Source organism: Pocillopora damicornis, chromosome 3, assembly GCF_964200805.1.
Source record: "Pocillopora damicornis chromosome 3, jaPocDami1.2, whole genome shotgun sequence".
In the NCBI taxonomy this organism is placed as follows: Eukaryota; Metazoa; Cnidaria; class Anthozoa; order Scleractinia; family Pocilloporidae; genus Pocillopora; species Pocillopora damicornis.
Window position 1 is genome coordinate 5,931,618 of NC_142672.1, and position 17,355 is coordinate 5,948,972.

Here is a 17,355-nt window from a genome sequence, read left to right on the forward strand (position 1 = left end):
AACCTTGATTTATAGAAACTTGAAGTACAGAAGCAGAAGATGTATGTGTTGAAGTTTACAATGAATGTCAGTTCAATATGAGTTTATTTTAAAACTTGTTTAAGTTTTTTTCACCTTTGTTTTAGGTCCTTGATAGTAATATTAAGCTCAATTCTTTTATTCAGGGGAAAAAAGCTTATTGAATTACCTTACACAGTGAAGGGAATGGATGTATCATTTTCAGGACTTTTATCATACATTGAAGTACGTCTGTTTTTATGAATATTGCGTTTAATTTCAAGTCTGTTTCTCACTAACTGCTATTCATCAATTTTCTTAACTTGTTTAGGGATATTGATCTTATTAGAGATGCTGTCTGAATGCTAACTTAATTGTAACTGTCAGTGATACTTTTTTGTGTTTTGTGTTAGAGTATGGCACCCAAATTACTTGAATCAGGAGAATGTACTCCAGAGGATTTGTGCTTCTCTCTTCAGGTAAGGGAAATAAACTGACAATGAGGCCTAGCAACACAAGTAACAACACTAAGTTAAACAACAAACTTGTGGGATTAGAAGTTGTTTTAACTCAATGAAATGCTTAGAACGGGATATTCAGCCTGCATCAGTTCTTTAAATACATGACAAGAGTGTCACAGTGTATTTTACGTTTTTAACCCTTTACACCCTAACATCAGTATACCTCTTCTCCATACTGTTCTCTCTACATTTTCTAAGATGAAGAAATATAAGGAGAATTTGTTTAACAATCAAGAGCTTCTTTAGTTGATGATCATTTCCTCTATTCTTGCAACCTTAATTCTCAAGTCAGGGGTGATGTTGTAAGGAGAAACTAGATGCTAGTCAATTCTTGGCCTTTTCAAGAAAACACTGGAAAGTTGATGATGATTTATTAAAAACACATTCATGTAACAGAGAGAGTTATATGAGAGTAATCTTAGTGTTAACTCATTTTTTCCTCAGGAAACAGTTTTTGCCATGCTCATTGAAACAACAGGTGAATTTATACTTTATGATTGATTGTTAATTGATAATATTTATGTTTTGACATAAAAAGAATAAGTTGAGATTCAGCGAAAAGGCAAATTCATCAATTCTTCTTTAGTCTATGTCCAAGTGATTTTAAATCATTCACTCCACCTGTTACTTAATAGACAATTACCTTTCAGTTCAATGTATGGGAAACCATGAAGTATTAGTCTCATTCAATTTGGTAATTTGCAATAGAGAGAGACTGAAATGAGACAAAGATTAAAGGAAACAGAGATCTTAAACAACTGACTATCAAAAGTTAGGCCTAAGAAGAAGGAACCATGAAGAAGCTATGTTATTAAGACTTGGCAATTTGTTATTAGTTTAGTAATGAACATGGCATTTCTCTCAGAATTTAAGTCAGTAAAGCATAGTTTGCCTGTTTTATAACTTTTAATTTTTCAGAAAGAGCAATGGCTCACTGTGGGTCCAGTGAGGTTCTTATTGTTGGTGGAGTGGGATGTAAGTGATATTTGTGTCTTGCAATTTATTGGTTGCTATGAGAACATCTGATCTGAAAGTATTTTCTCCATTTTCTTTGAATCTGAGTTTTCCTTTATATAGGTTTTATATATATATATATATATATATATATGTTTTTGTTGTTAAATATACACCTAGGGCATGTGGTACTGGAACAGATATAGTTTAATTATGATAATTTTACATTGTACATTTGGGTAAGTATTTACTTGATACAATGTATATATATATATATATATATATATATATATATATATATATATATATATATATATATATATATATATATACATTGTATCAAGTAAATACTTACCCAAATGTACAATCTGCCTTAATCCACTGATCTTGGGTATTAATTCTTTTGTTTAGAAAATGAACATAGACACAAATCTGACTCTAAGTGATAGCTCACATCATTTTAACAATGTTTTCATCAGACATGATATGATAAGTTGAATTATACAGACATTTTGATTTGTGTTTACCTACATGAATGATCTGTTGGAGGACAGACATGCAGATAGATGTCACCATCAACAACATTTTGTTTTTTTATGATATGAAACAAATAGATTCTTTGTTGCCATAGGTGTGCCACTTTTCTTGGTTCTTTCCACATTTTGACATCATCTGTGATTTATTACCAAACAGATTTACCATAAAATGAAATGTTTTTGTTGTTAAATATACACCTAGGGCATGTGGTACTGGAACAGATATAGTTTAATTATGATAATTTTTAAGTGATGCTTATACTTTTCTTCTGTTCATGCAGGCAACAAGAGATTACAAGAAATGATGGGTAAGTTTAGATGGTCACAAGCACTGGCAATCTATCTGTTTTACAGTTTATTTAATTGGGTGAAACTAGGTACAATCTGTTCAGGACAAGCCAGAATATTCCCATGATGGAGTTAGTATGGTATACCCCAAAGGAAAGTTGTAAAGCTTCTCTGATGACTGTAAACTTTTTAAACCCTAAGAGTGACCAGCATCTAATTTCTCCCTACAGTAATACTGCTGAATTATTCATTTAGATAATGGGAATAAAGGAAATGATCACCGACCCTAAAAGCTTTAGTTGTTAAGTGAATTCTCCTTGTTATTACTAAAGGAAATTTATAAATAAGAGTATTGAGAATGTAGATACTGATGTTAGGGCATAAGGGTTACACTGTACAACTTCCCTTTTACGTACTAGATCACTGGTATTAGTTCTAATTCTTATCATTTAATAGTTGTTTCATCAGAATGATGACAATGGTTTATTGATTTATGTCAGGTGTGATGGCTAAAGAAAGGGGAGCTAAACTTTATGCTACTGATGAAAGGTAATATTTTGGATTACATGAGGAATCATTTACTAAATACATGTATTTCATAACTGAGCCAATGGACAATTGAAAGTTCTTAACCCTTGACCTCCCAAAAGGGATTAGCTTGAAACTTCTCCCTATAATATCCAGACATTATCCTGCTAACAGGTAACAAGAATACTCAAACTTATTGATTAGAAGTTGTTATCTTGATTTAACACAAAATTGCTGTCACTAATTTAAAAGAAAATGTGTAGCAGTTCTAATCTGAAGTATTCTGTTTGTGACAAGTTGGGAAAAGTGGTGCTGATTTTAGGTCTGTGGAAGAAGGCTTTGTTTTAAATAGCACAGAGTATAAACCAGCCAAGTTTGTAATAGCTAAGCTGGACTTTCTTTCCTTTTTCAGGTTCTGTATAGACAATGGGGTAATGATAGCACAGGCTGGCTGGGAGATGTTCCGTTCTGGGTGTGTCACTCCCTTAGAGGAAACCACATGTACACAGAGGTAAGTGCTAATCCAATCGCTCTGACGAAGGGCTAACGCTCGAAACATCAGCTTTTTTACTCTTTACGGTGGCTAATTTACGTTTTCAACCCAGTTGTTAACACTAAATTACCTTCTAAGTGCTAAAAGGGCAGGTCCACATAGTTTTGTTTGATTAGTCTTAAAAAAACATTAGTTTATTCAAACCTACAAGTAAAGCTCATGATTAAGTAAAGAAGAGGAGAGTTCTGCAAAAATTGATTTCCAGTTGATATCATTATCTCTGATTGCTCGATGAAAAATGGTATTCAACTTGGGTTCAATTTCTGTTGAACTCCCATATTTGTGATCACAAGATTTGACGTCCCACCCCCATTTCTTTCTTCATTTAAAGGTCATGTTTTAAATGAAACACTTACTGTTTCCCAAAGATCCTTGAAACTCAATGTTTGACTAAATTCAATATTCTCAGTTGGATTTTTTTGCAAATGACTTGACTCAACAGGTACAGAACAGATGAAGTTGAAGTGACATGGAGAGATGACAGCTAATTTACAGTAACACATGTTGGCATAACATAGTCTCATACACATGTATCTCTGCACTGTATGAAGTAATAGGCATGAAGGAGGAAATTAAATTCCCCCATAACACTCAACTCAACCAATTTGCCATCTTTCCTAGAGTGTTTACGCATACGTGCCAACATTGCTGATCTCAGCAGCATGTGAGAGGCAAGTTGCATAATTATTTCCAGGGTGTGATCAGTGGAGATAGTGCATCAAACCTTTATTTCCTGCCATCTTCCTTTAAGGAAAGATTTGACTGAAAAGATTTGTAAATTATCTGAAAAACTCATGATAAGGTACAGTTCACTGCTTAGTGTGTAAAAGAGAGGGCAGAGATTGTAATTTGCCAGTGGCAACATTTTTGAAAGATTCCAATTTAGCCCTTAAACTCTCATGATCTGATTGTTAATTCTCCCCAACCCCCACACCCACCCCCCTCCTTGACTGCTGTTCATTTCCTTGTAAAATAGTTTCAAGAATTTGGTGTTAGATCAAGATAAAAAAATTTTACTCGATAAGTTTTGAGTATTCTCATCACCCGTTTGCTTGAAAACGTTTTGATGTTATAGGGAGAAGCTACATGTTAATCCCTTATGGGAGTTTTAGGGTTAAAACATATGGCAAACAATCAGACTCTTAGAATGTTTCTTAAAATGTCAATAAAGAATTTTCTGATGTGATAAGTAAATGTTTAGTTGAAGTGTTTATGAGATAGAAGAGGGTGGGGTCATTGATTTTGAGGGGGGGGTTGAAAATTGCGTAGATTTAGAAGTAAACTGTCAAACAACAGATTTACAAGGTTAAAAAACGGCAGAAAGGAAGGATTAGGCATAAAGATCAGAGAATGGTCATGGGCTGGGAGAGACTAACATTGACTGCTCATAATGATTCTGTAAAAAAGGAGCAAAACTTGTCAAGTTGTTTTAACCATGACAAGGTTCCATCAAGTTCCCAGGCTGGCAGCCTTCTGAAACAGTCACCATTCCAATGTCAAAAAATCTCTAATTTTATTCTCTACAACATGAATAACTTGAAAATACAAATGAATTATTTTCTCTCTATCTTTTGCTCATTTCACAGAGCCACCTCTGTTACCATGGTCTCAACTTAAACAAAAGTAACCAATGATACTACATGAAACACTGATCCAACTAACCTACTGCTTAGAAACAAAGCAAGAAGAAATGACAGAATTTTGACAAAATTCAAGGCTTGTTTCTTATAATCAGATTGATCTATTTTGCCAAAGTGACCCCAGCAACAGTTATCACAATTTATAATCCATCAAATATTTGTGCACATCACGTAACCCCATATGCCTCAGCTAAAAATGGGGAATATCCAAAGAAAAACCTTGAGTAATGTTCCCCAATTTCCAAACCTTATGTCCCATAAGTCTTCATTCAAAATTTAATTCAAGATGAGAGCCTTATGTGGTTGTTAGAAGAAGTGACATTTTTGTTCACTAAGTCATACAGTAACTAGAGAATGCTGAAAAGTGAACATCTGATGCTGTAAACAGTATTAAAGCTGCTTGTAATTATTTTTCCCCACACCTTGCAAAAATATTTGAAGGATAATGAATACAATAGCCTCCATTTGGTTTAAAAATATCCTTGTATATTTGTCCTTAGAATTTTAGATCTGTTCCTCAAAGCTCACTTTTCCTCAAACTCTGCTCTCGAAAAAGTGTTTGCATCCTGGAACAAATGATTTCTGCAGAAAGATATGTGTGCATTTTTCAAGCCAAATGGAGGCTCTTCTTTACGTGACAACATGGGGAAGTCAGTACACCTCTTTCCTCCCTTTTACTTATGCTAAAATATCAAACCCTAACTCTGTAGTTACCTAATTTTTCTCAAGACACTATTCCAAACCAATTGACTTTAAAACATGCTATGAAAATATGATGTCTCAAATGGCACAAAAAGATAAAGAAGAGGAAACTGCATCTAATGTTAACCCTTTAGCTCCCATGAAAGACCAATGGATAGTTTCTCCTTACAACATCAATACAAAATTAAGCAAACAAGTGATGAGAACATAGAAAAATATCAATAAGGGGACTATGAGTTGATCCATGACCAAATTCTCAATCCTAAAATGATAACAAATGTATGGCAGAGAGTAAGGAGAATTTCAAATTAGATATTAGGAGTGACAGGGTTAAACATTTTTGTTTGTTTCCTATAGGTAACTGTTACAGTATAAAAAGTATTAAATATATTTTGTCCTTTTCAGTCAAATTTGGTGTTCCTCAACAAAAGTTTACAAATGTCTACATCAAAGGGAAAGGACAAATAAGGAAACTTCTACAGCTGAGTGAACCTTTTCCACCCCTGATTTTCTTATATTAATAAGACAATATGTGCTCTGACTCATAAATTAATTCTTTCACTATTAACAATAAAATGCTTAAGAACATAGAAATTAATCCAATATGGATAACAAACCGAAAGACAAACCAACCCAAGAGGCTGGAAGTTTTGTAAAAAAATTAAAATGTGAAGTGTAGTACACCTATTTGGCAAGTAAAAGTCTGCATGAGTTGCAAGATGCACTTGTTTATTGTATTTAAATTTTTCATCCAAATCATTTTGCCTTTTTTATGTTCATGATGAAATCCTGTCCTCAGATGTACAATGACATTCTACTACTCTTGATTACCTAATTGCAATTACCTAAAAAAAAATTGACATCTCCAAAATGGAAAGATTTATGAAAGAGAAATAAACTAGCAAAAATAGTATTTTACATTTGTCTTCCACGCCAATTTTCCCTGAATCTCCTTGAATAATGTATTCATAGCTACTCAGTGCTAATTTGTAGTTCTTCTTTTCTTGATGGTTTACCTGGAGATGTCTAAACCGAGTAGCAATATCTCAACACATACTACTTCTAGAGTAGCTTAGCAGGATTGCAGCTGCAGCAATCAAGTCCATTGCAAAAGTCAGTGTGTGCAACCATAATATTAAATGTGTTTGATGTTTTCATGGACGTAGTTAATGCATGCATATTTTTTTGTTGTACTTACAAAAGATTGTGAGCGCAGATTGATTGTGGATGCTACAAGGAGTTTCTGCTCGACAATTGTGGTGTATACTAAGTAACTATACAGAACCTGCACTTTTCCCAGTCTTTTTTAAAAGTAGTCCATTTTTCCTGAAAACCAAAAGGCCTTTTCTACCCGGCAATTGCTGAAAATTTATCTCACATCTTAGTGCTCCAAGCTGTGAGGCCTATCTCAATAATGACTGCCTCAAATACTGCTATGACACCTACTTTCAATTGGCAGCCAAGGCATTGTCACAAGAACACAATCAATTAATTGTGTTGTTGCAGTGCTTCATTGCCATCTTGGAGTGTTAAATGATAACACAACAGGACTTTTTATGATCTTCCACTTCTATAGCACCTGCAGGTTGTTTAAATTTACGCCTGGGTTCTTCTACAATGTAATTAGTTACATTGTTTGTGTCAGATATTTTCCTTGTTGGAGCTGTTTCAGGTGAGACATTAAGTGTTGCTGGAGTATTGTTCTGCTGTTGTGGTTGGGGTGTCTCTGGTTTGGGTGTGTAACTGGCATTCTTAGCATCAGAAGATAGTTTGACATCTGATGGTGAAATAACTTTGGACTCCTTGATATCCTTTGCTGAACAAAAAAATGGACACAAAACCATCTTAATTAGTACATTTTTTAGATCTGCATAATGATGTCTCAACAGTTGAAATTAATGAAATGTTTGACATCTTGTGAAAAATTCTCTACGACTTGGAACAATTTGATTAACCATCAAACTCGGAAAAACTGAACAGACTGCACATAATTCTGGAATGCTATTAACTCTTTCACTCCCATGAGTGACCAAGACAGAATTTCTCCTTACAATATCAATACAATATCAAGCAGACAAGTGATGAGAATAGAGAAAAATATTAACTAAGGGATCATTAGTTGATTCAACACTAAATTTTCCAAACTAGCATCACAGGAACTATATGGCAAACAGTAAGGAAAATTACTACTGAGATCTTGGGAGTTACAGGGTTAAGTTTAGAAGAGAAACCATATCAGACATGAGATCGCTAAATTGTAAACAGGAATGGTAATTACCATCTTTATTTGGCTGTAAGCCAAGCGACTTTCAGAAAGCATGGAACCTGTATGAACCTACCTAACTGTTGCAAAGCAGTATCTGAAATCTCTCGAGAATCTCTTGACTTCCTTTTGGAAAATGACTCTGGGTAACCTGATGTGTCGGATAATGGCACTTGGTTCCTACTACCTGTACTTCCAGAAGATCTTGGCACTGGAGGCGCAGCTCGTGTCTTTGTAGACTTAGGCACTGATGCGACAGACTGTGCTGTTGAATTGGAGTTGGAACTAAGCTCTGAAGAAGACATATTTACAGGAGTCCTGTCTGCCTTAGACGCCACAACTCCTTGACTAGCATGATTACTATTAACCACCTTTGTATCTTTCGTAGCTTGTTGTATTCTTGGATCTGCAGGAAGTTGACGACGACCCGAAGGTATCTGTGATGGAACCTCTATTTTCTCTGAGGACCTAGAGTTTGTTTTACCCTGCAATACATGCTCTTTTGTATCATTTTGGCTCTTATATTGAATGTTTGTTGTATCGGTGCCTTGTCTAGGCACAATGACCTCTCTCTCTTTTGGAAGAGGTTCTCTAGATCTTTCCTTGTTGAATTGTTCATTGTTATTTGCTGCGCTAACAAGAGATTTGTTCTTCTTTTCATTATTTCCTTGTTCTAAAACTTTCCCATTGACAGTATTTGTCACAATTGTCTCCTTGACTTCTGAAGTTCTTTGGTATCTCATTGCTGTAGAATTTTCAGAGACCTCTTTCTCGTTAGTAACAGCACTTTTCTCCTCAATCTGTGGTCTTGCAGGTAGAGGAGATTCTTCTTTAGGCAACGTAGGATCTTCTACACTTAGATCCAATTGATTTGGTCCATCATCTGTCTTCTTGTCCTTCTGATAAAAAAGAACCAAATTTATGTCATGAACTATAACACCACACACACTACCATCAAACAGCATGTTCTTCTTACTGTTCTAAATACATTTCCTATGGGACTGGCAAGGAGATTTTGTTTATCAATCAAGTTCTTCTTAAGTTGACATTCCCTTTACTTGCACTACTTAAATTTCTCATTTAGCCATAATACTGTAATAACAATTAATATACTAGTCACTCTCAGATATCAAAGGGTTCATATAGGTTTGTGACTTCCATTCTGTCTAAAAGGGGTAAGTTTCTTATTAAGAAACTGTTGTGCTGCAATGGAGGAGGGTGTTTAAAACACAATTTGGTTTTATCAACTGAGTTGACACAACCAATTATTTCAATCTGTAAGGCTGTCTGTTTTTCTAATAGTTCACAGTGGCACAATCAGCCTAAACCATCATCACCTTGACTCTGCTCTAATTTTGTTCTCATTTTTCTTTTAATAAACTAAGCTGCATTACCGCGATGAGGAAAGCCAGTTCAGGGTGTTGTCTAAGAATTGCCTCTGCCTTAGCTTCACTCTGGGAAATGGAAATTTTTTCTTTAAGACTGGAACGTTTAACAGACAACCTACAAAACAAGAGAAAGTGTTGACAATGTTAATTTTAACAGAAAATGATCATGTGAAAGTATATTAAACCCCTAACTCCCAGAGGTGATAACCATGCAACTTCTCCATACAATATCCATATATTATCCAGCAAACAGGTAATGAGAATACTCAAACTTATCAGGTAGAAGTTTTACCTTGATCTAACACAAAGTTATTGTCACTAAGGTACAAGGAAAATATGTAGCAGCCAGATGAGGAGAGTTTACAATCAGTTTACAATCAGTTTACATTTAAAGAGAGTGTTTTAATGTTTTTCTTACCACCTAAAAACTCATTTGAAATACATAATTATTTCATAATTACTTGTGATCAAAATACTGTGCTCACAACATCCTTTCAGCTTCTGCTGCCTGTTTTAAAATGTGAAGAAACACCCTTCCCTGTATTACGACTTACGATCTTGAGTTATTCCTTTTTCTCCTGTTATTCTTCACTTTAAACTTGTTCGTCTTCATTTTTCCCTTGAGATCAATGATGAACTGCCGCACGTCAGCATCGTCACATAAATCTATGGAGAGCAGATTGCAAATTAGACCATGAACACAAATAAAGAATGAAAAAAAAGCAAAATTACAACCAGTATGTTGCTAACCTAACGGAGCTTCACCATAAGGTGTTCTGCTTTCAAGATCAGATCCATGCTCTACAAGTAGTTCAATTGCTTTTTCCTGTAGAGGTAATATAAACATAGGAATTCAATATCAGCTGTTGTGCATTAACAACTACAGGGTTGTAGCTCAGAAATTAGGCTGCCAACTGAAGTTTCAAGTGAGAAAACTCAAAGATAGCATTCCAAATAGAATGATTGTAAGTGTGTAATCTCCAAAGTACCTGTTGTAATTAACCAGGTGCTAACCAGCCAAAAAACCAGCCTGCAATTACCACTTTTTCATTCAGAAAATTTGCCACTAACCATCATTTAGTAACAACCCTGTAAATGGTCATCAATCTGCCCACAAATTTTCATTGTGTTCTTTTCAAGACACAATGTATGAAGCACCTTGGAAATTTTGGGGAGAATTCATTAGAAGAAAGAATTGGTCTCAGTCACACTTTTATGCATCTTTGGTGCTCTTCAACTTCTCATGTGCTTCAAATCTCGATGAGCCTGGGCTCAAACATGAGTCAGTTGCTAACTGATGAGAAAAAAAAAGCTTTCAATTAATGTGTCTAACAAGAAGAAATCAAAATATTTACATTTCCCCAGCAGGCTGCAGCATGAATAGGTTTCCACCCATCCTTGTCCACAACATCTACATCTGCATCATTCTCAAGTAAGAATTCTAAAACTTCCTCATAGGCATTAGCTGCTGCAATATGTAACTGAAAGAACACTGAATTATTATGACATCGATTACAAAATAATCACTATGAGTAAGAATGGTCATGTCAAAGTAAATGATTTGAGCTAAACAGATTCACAGTCAATTGCTCTGTTAAATTGTCCAGGTTGGGCTAGTTCTGAAAAGGGCTGTTCTCTTAAACTCTCAGAAGTGATTAACCTTTTACTTCTCCCGATAACATCCATACATTATCCAGCAAACAGGTAAAGAGAATACTCAAGCTTGTTAAGTGGATGTTGTTCTCTTGATCAAACACTAAATTCTTGTAACTAATTTAAAAAGGAAAAAATTTTTTTTAACAGAGTAAGACATTACCTACTTGTGTAACAAAAGTTTAATCTAAACAGGAAACACAGGTTATTTCAGCGAGAATTCAATGTTAAAAAACTTACCGCTGTTGCACCTTGCATATCCTTGATTTCCAAGTCTCTTTTCTTTTCAACTGCATCTTTAATATCTTCAAGCATTCGTATCTCTCTTAAAATAGCAAGTTCATTGATCTTATCTTCATTGAAACCTGAAATCATGATAAAGTGAGCCACACTATTGAACTTGTGGTAAAGTCCTGTAAATATTAACTCAAAATTTCTTAAATTTTTGGGAATGCCTCCATGGCAATAGAAGTTTAGTGGACTATGTCACAATTACAGGTTTTCTTTCTATAAACAAACCTGTTTTTTATTTTCTTACATATTTTCTAAGAAAAAGAACACACCCTCAAAAGTGACATGCATTGCTGCACTCATGTGCGGTGTCAATCAAAACTTAACTATTTTAAGCAAATGAAGATCATCGCAGCATATACTCAACTTAAGCAGTTGAGAAATAAGGCCTGAAAAAAATTCAGGCCTGAACGGGAATCGAACCCATGACCTCTGCGAATACCGGTGCAGCGCTCTAACCAACTGAGCTATCAAGCCAACTGGGAGCTGGTCAATTGTGAGTTCGTTATATACCCGTAGATGGAGAAGGTGTGATAAGAATACATGAAAGTCACATATTTGTACTGCGGAAAATACATTTTAAGCAAATGAAGATCATCGCAGTATATACTCAACTTAAGCAGTTGAGAAATAAGGCCTGAAAAAAATTGGACTTTCATGTATTCTTATCACAAAACTTAACTATGTTCAGGCCCAGTCTTTGAAAAGTTCAGGACTGTCATCAGTAGGCAGTGGGATATTGCCAGCTGTCAGAACATTTCTGCCATCTACTTTGTGCACAAAAATTTTCTTATTTTAAGGTTTGTCATCTAAAGAAATCTTTTTTTGGAATCTATAAGTAGTTTGTCAATCAAATATTATATGACTAAAAGGGCAGTTCATGTTTTTGTTTAGTTATTTACAAAAAGTGGCTCACCATATTTGTTCATCTCTTCATGTAAGAAATTCTTCAGGTCATCATCTTCTTCAACCAAATCAACTGGCAAGTTTCCATCAGCATTGATAGCAACAACGTCAGCACCATTTTCCACTAAATACTGGACCATTGAATAGTTTTCACATGCAGCTGAAGCATGCAAAGGTGTCCACAATTCACGGTCCTCTGCATCAATATTGGCACCATAACCCACAAGAAGTTCTGCTATCTCATCACATTCATCAATACATGCCTTGCAAAATTACAAAAAAAAATCAATCACAATACAGACAGTGATTAATTTCACTGAGACTTCCAACTACTTTTTGTTTTTTAAATCAAACTACTTAGAAAAGTCCCTTTTTTTACCTATATTGAATAAATGGGCCATCAATCAAGTACTTGTAAATCAAAACAAGAAACATCAATTGAATTTTGTTAAAATCATTTCTATTTTCCCAAGAGCTGGAGGGTTGAGTAAGTATTTTGACAAAACAAACATAAACTGTCACTTTCTGATCTCTGGTTTGACCTCAATTTTAGACCTTCCTTTGATTCTTGAGTACTAGACCCAACTTAAGAACACAAAACAATACAAAAAACCTAAAGGTGCACATATTTCAATTACTTCGTGCTTTTGATGGGTTATTATCACCTCTGTCTAAGTACAAACGTAAAATTGTTGAGATATCACCAAGCCGTTTGAACCAATTATAATTAAGGCGAATTTCTTTAAGCAATGCAAGAAAAAGTTGAAATAAAAAAAGTCAATTCAAGAAACCCTGAATTAAAGGTCATATTTCGTAGGGTTTCTTATCGCAAAAAAATATCAAGAGTTCTAATCTAGTCGACACTGAAAGAAGAACTTTGTAAAATTACATTTTCTTATGTAAACATCTCCAGACCGGCCTACTAAGCAAACAAATTAACCGATGAAATTCCAGCTGAGAATGAACACATGAACTAGCTTCATGATTAGAAATCTATGCGAAACGTTTTTTGTAACGGAAAAAAGCACCACTAAGTAAAAATGATTTGATATTTCCAACAAAATAGTGGTTTGACTCTAGAATTCAATAATATTGTAAGCTGAGAGAAAAAATTAACGAAAAAGCCATGACTCAGTAATTTGTCGCGGTTACTATTTACGTCAATCAGCCAAATATCCAAATTTAATCTGAATAATACTTTTAAAAGTCGTCGCAATGTAATTAGAAATTAAAATTACGTTAATCCCACGAGCCACCGACCGGAAACCCCGACTAAGAATGATTTTATCATGTTTTAAGAGGAATAAAATTGCTTTTTGCTTCGCTTAGGTGAATCAATTTCATGCCATCTCGCTCGTGCGTCATATTTACCAAAAACGTCCAGGTACATTCATTAATTCACTTGTACATTTCAAGAAAAAAAATTGTACTCTAGATTTCAAGTCAAGATAATATACAAAAGAAAACAGAAAAACTCTAAGTTATCAATATCGACAGGGAAAATTAATTTCAACTGAATGTTATGTTCCAACATGATTTAGCTCAATTGTAAAACAAACACCAATTTTCTAATAGTGAACAAAAATAAACACAGACCCAGTTTGGAGATTAGTTGTCAAATGTTGCACCCAATCAAGTTCCAAAGCTTCTAAACAAGATTTTCTCGGTATTAGAGCTGCATATTTATAACGATAGATCGTGCATGGAACCTTATAAACACTTACTTGATGTAAAGCAGTAAGTCCGTCGTCATTTGCCAAGTTTGGGTCAACTCCATAATCAAGCATCTTTTTCACTGGATGAGAAACATCAATAATCTAAAAATCCCAATATATATGGAGAGTCTGAAGACATAACTACCATCGACAAACAAAACTTCACGGTGCAAAAGCTAGACTGTACCAACCTTCATCGCAATCACCTCGTGAAGCGGCTTCCAACAGAATAATTCTAGGTTCGAATTTCACTGGTTTTGCTCGTTGAGGTCTCTTTTTAGGCGGTGGCGGACCAAATTCTTCATCTTTCTCTCTTTCCCATCGTCTCAGTTGTTGGGATCGTCGCTTCTTTGCGAGCTCTAGGCGATCTTGCACGGAAAGTTTCTCGACCTTCGGAATTTCACCCACAAGTTCTAAATGATCCGCCATTACAACGCGCGTGTGACAACACCGAAATTAAATCCTCGCGGAAAATCACAGCGTTTTATTACAGTAACATTTTAGCCATTGATCTCCTCCGTGTTTGCTAAATCCGTCCGAGAATTTCTGCGACCTTTCAAAAGAAGTGTGTTGTCTGGAAAGTTTATGCAAATCTTGTATTTAGTTTAGAGGCGAGCCACCATAATGTATTCCGCTTCCCATATAAGGAGAGAGGATGACGGCAATTCGCAATTACGTCTCACAGCTACTTCCGGTTTTTTATCGCTTCCTGTTGGGTTCCTAACAATCTCCGGTTAAATATTCGAGATATTTCTGTGCATGTCAGATTTTATGATGTTTAACCCTCACAATGATTTCAGAGGTAATGCCTATACGAAGTAAAATCTATCTTTGAATCTCAGAGTTTTTACTTTCACTTAACTCTTAAAGTTTTTATTCCATATTTTAGAAACCCATTTAGAGGATAATTTTGGTGTTTATCGACGAAACGCTCTATAATTGATATTTCTGGACAAAAAAACTCTTCAAAAAGAATGTCCGTAAATCTCACCGGAGTCTGCCTATAACATTTCTCATTTCCTAAGAAAGCGACACTATCTGCTAATCACAGATAAGGTTCTCAAAAAAAATATGACACAAAACGGTGACTTCCTTCCTAAGGTTTTAACCGGAAGCTGATAAACCCGCGAGCAACTTGCGTTACAACAATTGTGACTGAAAAAAACCAAACCATAATTTCAAAGATCAGTTGGCTGAGAGAAGAAATAACATCCTGCTATTACAGACTTTTTGAACGACGAAAACGATAGGTATAGCAATGATATATGTCACTGGGGCAGAACTCGATTCAATCAAAGAACGCTTGGTTGGAAGTAAAAAGAAACAATACGCGTTTGTTTTTTACGTGGATTGGTCCGACGGCTCGAGCTGTGACATTTGGCGGAGCTACAATGATTTCTTTGAGTTTCAATGCAGGTTATTGGACTCTTTTCCTGAGGAAGCTGGCTCTGTTAGAGGATCTGCAAGGATTATTCCCTACCTCCCAGGTGCGGCTGAAACATAAAGGCAGCTGAGCAGCAAAAAGGGGTTTCACTGCTCGTTTTCGTGGCATAGGGAGGGTGCTCAAAATTGAAATCGGTGTTTAGAGCACGGAGCTGTTTGGTTGGTCTACACATATAAGCATCACATGAAGCCACACATTTTGATAGCACATATCGCATTATTTCCGACTATATAACACTAAGATGATGACTGAACAGTTAACTTTGGGCCGGAATAGCTGTTGACCCTTAGGGAGCCACTCACTTGATGACTAACTTAAGGCTACCAATGCAGGCTCCGCGACAACACGGAGATGTTTTCACTTGACACAAACTGGGGGTGTGAAACTCTCAAAAATTAGCCATTTCAAGGGAAATTGACTTTTTTAGGTTAATTATTCCCTTTCACGCTTTAATGCAACCAGTGCTCATGCGTGTGGAACTACTCTAAGGTACAATAATAAATGTTTAATTGGAAGTGACTTTATGGACAATGCGTGACATATTGTAACTTTGTCGCGAAGGGAGCTACCGGTGAATTGGATTTGTTGGAGCATTTTAACAAAATAGATATTATTACTTTTCTTTTAGGGAGAAAAATCTTCAGGAAAAGTGACTTAGCTCTTGCAGAAGAACGGAAATCGGACATAGAAAGTTACGTTAAAATTTTGATCAAACTTCCACCGAAGATCCTACAAGCGTGTTGGTTTCCTTTTTCCAAAGAAGGAGCACCGATCCGGAACGTTTTCACCAATTTCCCCAAAGGATTAATAGACTGAGTCGTGATGAAGATACATGCAATTCATTCACTGACGTTTCTAGTAACCAGGAAGGGAAGAATACACCACGAGTTAATGACTGTCTCAACACAAACCCTGCAAAAGAAGACTACGCCCAAGTAAGCTATACAAATCTCACATTCGAGGCATCAGGAAGTATGGAAAGAGAGAGGCCACTAAAAAGCTAGGCGTTCTGGAACTCTGCAATTCCATCAATGTTACATGTGAAACTTCACAATATTATTCAAATTTCATCATAGTTTACTTACCTTTTAAATAATTGAGGTAGAAAACGAAATTCAGTCAGTGGAGACGAGAGAATCAGCTGCCTAATTAATCCTGCCTTAAAAGCGAAGTTTTTCGTTTGTCTCACGATGTAGTCACGTGTGATGTAGATCGCGACATTTCGATCCTTTTAATCCTGCCTTTTTTCGCGTTTCCACTTTCCCCTTGTAATTACTCACTTAGAGCCTTGCAATGGCTAGTATACGCATAATCAATATCCAAAAGGTTCAATAAGGTTTAGTATGTTTTTTTTTTAATTGAGGCAGACCACTACTAGCTAAGGGTTGGCTCATTTTGAAGTTGTCTAATCTCTCATTACTAATACGACATTAGTTCACGCAGCTGCCAGAAAATTCTGCAAGGGTCAATTTCCATACTTGTGTTGCGTATGACATTAGAAAGAAGTATTACAAGGCAAGAGTGTTAACTGACGAGATAGAACAAAGGTTACTCTTGGATTGTCATAATTTGTGTAGTGATTAACGGAAATATTAACCACAATATATAGAGATTAACAGTGATTTAAAATCAATTCCTTCATTTGATTCCCAAGAGTCTGACTGTAATAATGAACGGAAACTTGCGACAATCGTAATAATTGTAGCTTAACGTGAAAAATAATGGAAAGAAATTACAATGCAAATTACTCACTAGACATTTTCGTTTGGAGTTTCTTTTTACATTCAAGAATGAATGGTCAACATCTCATTACTTCTAGAAGCAATCTTAAAGGAACTGTCTTGCTGAAGTATAAAAATTTTGAGTTTATTGGTCTATTAAGTGAACCACGATGCATGAACTTGAGCTTAAGTTAATTTTGCAGAGTGATAATTTTTCAGGTCCTTTACAGCCACAAATTTTTATAGTTCAAGAAG

General features: G+C 35.4%; 3 protein-coding genes across 5 annotated transcripts in view; 2 read left to right on the top strand and 1 right to left on the bottom strand.

Annotated features, from left to right (window-relative positions):
- The window catches only part of LOC113677429 (putative tRNA N6-adenosine threonylcarbamoyltransferase), a 272,358-nt gene extending 267,787 nt beyond the window's left edge, over positions 1-4,571 (top strand). For both annotated transcript variants that reach the window (XM_089199968.1, XM_027194231.2), the window contains 8 exons: positions 165-243; positions 411-476; positions 963-996; positions 1,437-1,493; positions 2,290-2,316; positions 2,797-2,845; positions 3,237-3,335; positions 3,820-4,571. In XM_089199968.1, the coding sequence (XP_089056094.1) occupies positions 165-243; positions 411-476; positions 963-996; positions 1,437-1,493; positions 2,290-2,316; positions 2,797-2,845; positions 3,237-3,335; positions 3,820-3,865 (457 nt within the window). In that variant the 3' untranslated portion in view covers positions 3,866-4,571. The remainder of the gene's footprint in view (positions 1-164; positions 244-410; positions 477-962; positions 997-1,436; positions 1,494-2,289; positions 2,317-2,796; positions 2,846-3,236; positions 3,336-3,819) is intronic.
- A 294-nt stretch (positions 4,572-4,865) lies between these two features.
- LOC113677428 (uncharacterized) lies at positions 4,866-14,553 on the bottom strand. Of its 2 annotated transcripts, none has more exons than XM_027194230.2 (10): positions 14,127-14,553; positions 13,945-14,015; positions 12,231-12,483; positions 11,264-11,388; positions 10,726-10,851; positions 10,121-10,196; positions 9,925-10,036; positions 9,377-9,485; positions 8,059-8,881; positions 4,866-7,535 (listed from the first exon to the last, which is right to left on the bottom strand). In XM_027194230.2, exons 1-10 carry the CDS (start codon positions 14,362-14,364, stop codon positions 7,249-7,251), a joined length of 2,220 nt encoding a protein of 739 aa, XP_027050031.2. In that variant the 5' UTR covers positions 14,365-14,553; the 3' UTR covers positions 4,866-7,248. The 2 variants fall into 2 exon arrangements, with proteins under 2 accessions (XP_027050031.2, XP_089056072.1); XM_089199946.1 differs by having other exon boundaries at positions 8,059-8,878; positions 14,127-14,364.
- Positions 13,900-17,135, top strand: LOC113677420 (SH3 and PX domain-containing protein 2B). Its single transcript, XM_027194222.2, has 2 exons — positions 13,900-15,422; positions 16,008-17,135. Exons 1-2 carry the CDS (start codon positions 15,194-15,196, stop codon positions 16,193-16,195), a joined length of 417 nt encoding a protein of 138 aa, XP_027050023.2. The 5' UTR covers positions 13,900-15,193; the 3' UTR covers positions 16,196-17,135.
- Positions 17,136-17,355: the final 220 nt, after the last annotated feature.